Source organism: Atta colombica, unplaced genomic scaffold, assembly GCF_001594045.1.
Source record: "Atta colombica isolate Treedump-2 unplaced genomic scaffold, Acol1.0 scaffold220, whole genome shotgun sequence".
NCBI classification, from domain to species: Eukaryota; Metazoa; Arthropoda; class Insecta; order Hymenoptera; family Formicidae; genus Atta; species Atta colombica.
The window spans coordinates 238,820-242,249 of NW_017259317.1; the positions used below are offsets into that span (position 1 = coordinate 238,820).

The window sequence follows — 3,430 nt, forward strand, 5'->3', positions numbered from 1 at the left end:
TCTTGAATTCATTTGCGTGTTATTAATCTTGTTTTATGTTTGCAAAAAATAATTGTTCTAACATTTTTTTATTCCAAGGATATTTAATTTTTATTTGAGGCTAAATCACTTTGGATGCACTTTTAATAAGCACTTTTAATAAATTTCATCTGACTTTGCGTGGTCAACGATCATCACGACAAGATAAACTAAGTACAAAGTTTCTTTAATTTGTGGTCAATCAAAGATACTTTTTGAGGTTAAACATTCTTTATTTTCTATTGTTTTTATTCATAGTTTATATAGTTCGCTGTACATATAAATATTTAAAAGTACTTTTCGTATTTGAAATAATAAACTCAAATAAAGATCGAAAGAACTCCATTGTCTCAATGTAGAGAAATATAATTTCAAGAGTCCTTTATTCCAATAGATGAAGATTAATTGTGTAAGCACGACCTTGGAAGTCGCAATGTCATGCAACAAACGCGAGGAAAGTTTCAAGGAAGCCTTGAGTTCGGATTAGTGTCGCAATCTCATTGGGGATTATATAATTCGTAAATCCCTACTGGGATGTACGAGACTATTTTCGCGATTTGTAAATAAATTTCTAATTTTTTTCATTTAAAATTTATTGAAAATACATATTTTTTTCTCATAAAATAATGTATATGTATAAAATATCTGTCAAAAATGATTAATGACTTGATGTCATCGTGTAAAAAAAGTTCTACATGCAGGTTAAGAATATCAAATTGGCTTATTTAATGAATAAATGTAGTTTGTTTAAGTTCTATAGTAATTCTAATTCGTTAATCTGTGAGATTAGCCGATTATATAATTGTAATGATACAAAATTATAGTTACATGTACATAGAGGCGGCACTAGTATCGACGGTAGCAGCTAAGGCTCTAATCCGATCGAAACTCGAAACCGACGAGATACGTGCTGCGGTTGTCTTTCGTAATGATCTATTGGTGCTGACAGCAACTTTGCTCTGCGGTTAGATGCTTATGGTGGATGAAGATGGATGGGCTTTCGTAATTTTGCGGCAAAACTACTAAGAAATTATATTACGATTTTCGTACTTAGTCGAAACAATGCGGGTTACTTGACTTATAGACAGTAATAAAGCGAGTGCGCTTGCAAGAAGTGGAAAGCAGCAATTCGAGGATTGACCTTTTAAGTAGGGGGACTTGGCGCCGTCATACGTTTACGACAAGCATTATGGGTACTTACTTCAGACCGGCAATTATCTCCATAGCTGAATTAAAGTTTCCGGTATTCCAACAGGTTAGCGCGACGCGTAGAAGACAGGACAGCACTGCCTGTCGTTCTTCTACCGTGGCACAGCTGCTGATCGCGTGAGTGGCCCATGAGCTTACCTAATTAACACAAACACGATTAATGATTACTTCATTTGCAAATCGCCAATACTCTTTATGTATATCAGAATGCGGATTTCGATGTCGTTGAACTGAAAGCCACAATGTATGTTTTTGACAAATCTAATACATAGAATTTATTCTTATAATTATAATTAGAATCCGATCGAAATTTTTATCGAAACTGAAAACGAACGCTTACTACGTGTCAGTTTCGACTGAAATCATGTAACTCTTCTTCATAAATATTAATTTTAATGTACGTAATTATCGTTTCAATAATTAAATTACGATGTTTATGAAGAAGAAGTATTCTTTGGTCTAAATTGACACGCAATCAAAATTTCGGTTTTCGATTTCGGTCGAAAATTTATTGTTTCAATGAATTATGATATTTATGAAGAAAAAGTATATGATATATGAGTATGTCTATAAGGTTTCGGTTGAAATTGACATGTAGCCGAATGTTTCGGTTCAGTTTCAACAAAAGTTTTCGGTCGGACTCTAATTATAATTTGTTTATAATGTAATTGTATTTATTCCTATAGAACGACTAATATTTAATTTTTTTATTTAATACAAAATTGGTAAGATATAGAGATTTATCACATTTATTATGAGTAAAATAATGGAAGTTTGGAACTAAGAAAACTTGCCAAATACGGATGTAATATATTTAGCGATGTAAAAGTGATACAAAAAATATATCAATTAAAACATTAAACATTTACAATGTTCCAAACTTCGGTCTTTTACTCACAATTAATGATTAATAAGCCTAATAGATCTCACATCTTAACTATTATTGACTTTTTTTATATTTAATCGAAAAGATGAAAGATGAGTTGTTCTCTTATACTACCGACTTTTATTTATGCTTCGCAATTCGAGTTTTACATTTTGTGTAACAAAATGGAAGTTATCCTATTGTAAGATAATTGCAGAACATTGCAGTTATTCATAAGAAATGACCAGAATTTTCCCACGCTATCCGAGGCTTCTGTTTAACACGATGATAAAAAGAACAATGTGAAAAACGGAGAGATAGAGAATCCAAGGTAGATTTCCTACCTTGAGCGAAGATTTAGAGTGGGAAATGGCAGTAGGGGTAGCGGAAACGACTAAGCGAGGTCAGATGATATTCGTACGTGTATACATATATGTGTGTACATGTGCGAGTAAAGTGGGTGAAAGTGTTTGGTGAAAACGTACGGAAAGCTGCTGGAGGAGTGGATACCTCATTAAAAGCGGCTGATGAGAGTTTCCGCGGGATTAAAAACCGAGAGATTTCTTGGCGTAGAGCTTTTTCCTTCACGATGGAGGTTGATTCATGTCTATTATCATCTTCGGTACAATTATTTTTCTTCTTATTTACATAAAATAATAATAATTCTTTGTTGATTAGAAATAGTAATCTAGAGAACCCGTTCGTAGCATTTCGTAATTGTAATCAAAAGACGTCTACGATCTACGTGCCTTTGAAAAATGCAAATACAGGAGGAAGAATTAAATGTACCTCATTGAAACGATCAATGAGGATCTGCACGGTAGAGTACACCGTGGCAACAGGCCAGGATAATTCGTCCTCAGTTTGGGTCGAGCTGTTAGTGGTGCTGGGGTTGCTGCAGCTGTGACTCGGCGACGGGGGTGGCCTGGCAGGTGGTTTTTGCAACGTGGTTTGATCCTGTGTCACGTGCCTCAGGTACTCGTGCGGTGGTACCTGGTAGAATAGATGGTACTCGCTTTCCGTCAACCTGAGCGCCACCTCCTCGGGGAAGTGCAGCAGCTTATGCAGATCCTCCAGCTCCTCAGAGCTCCGAGGCGGCTGCGGCTGCGGCCGCTTCTCCAGCTCTGAAAATGTTTATCAATTATATTACAATGAGAAATTATAAACTAACACAAAACTAATAAGTTTTTTTATAGACTTTAATTACAATTTAGAAATATATGATAATAATATAAAATACAGGCAATAGGAGTCAACATTGGTTATCAATTAACGCGATTCTTAATATTAAATATATAAATCTTAATCTTGAACGTTTCCATTCATGGTTTGAGAAAT

At 34.6% G+C, this 3,430-nt stretch overlaps 1 protein-coding gene across 1 annotated transcript in view; it reads right to left on the minus strand.

Annotated features, from left to right (window-relative positions):
* Nucleotides 1–3,217, minus strand: part of LOC108687937 (1-phosphatidylinositol 4,5-bisphosphate phosphodiesterase epsilon-1-like) — a 31,803-nt gene extending 28,586 nt beyond the window's left edge. The window contains exons 1-2 of the mRNA XM_018193982.1: nt 2,882–3,217; nt 1,220–1,365 (exon numbers count right to left, since the gene is read on the minus strand). Coding sequence (XP_018049471.1) covers nt 1,220–1,242 — 23 coding nt within the window. The 5' untranslated portion in view covers nt 1,243–1,365; nt 2,882–3,217. The remainder of the gene's footprint in view (nt 1–1,219; nt 1,366–2,881) is intronic.
* Nucleotides 3,218–3,430: the final 213 nt, after the last annotated feature.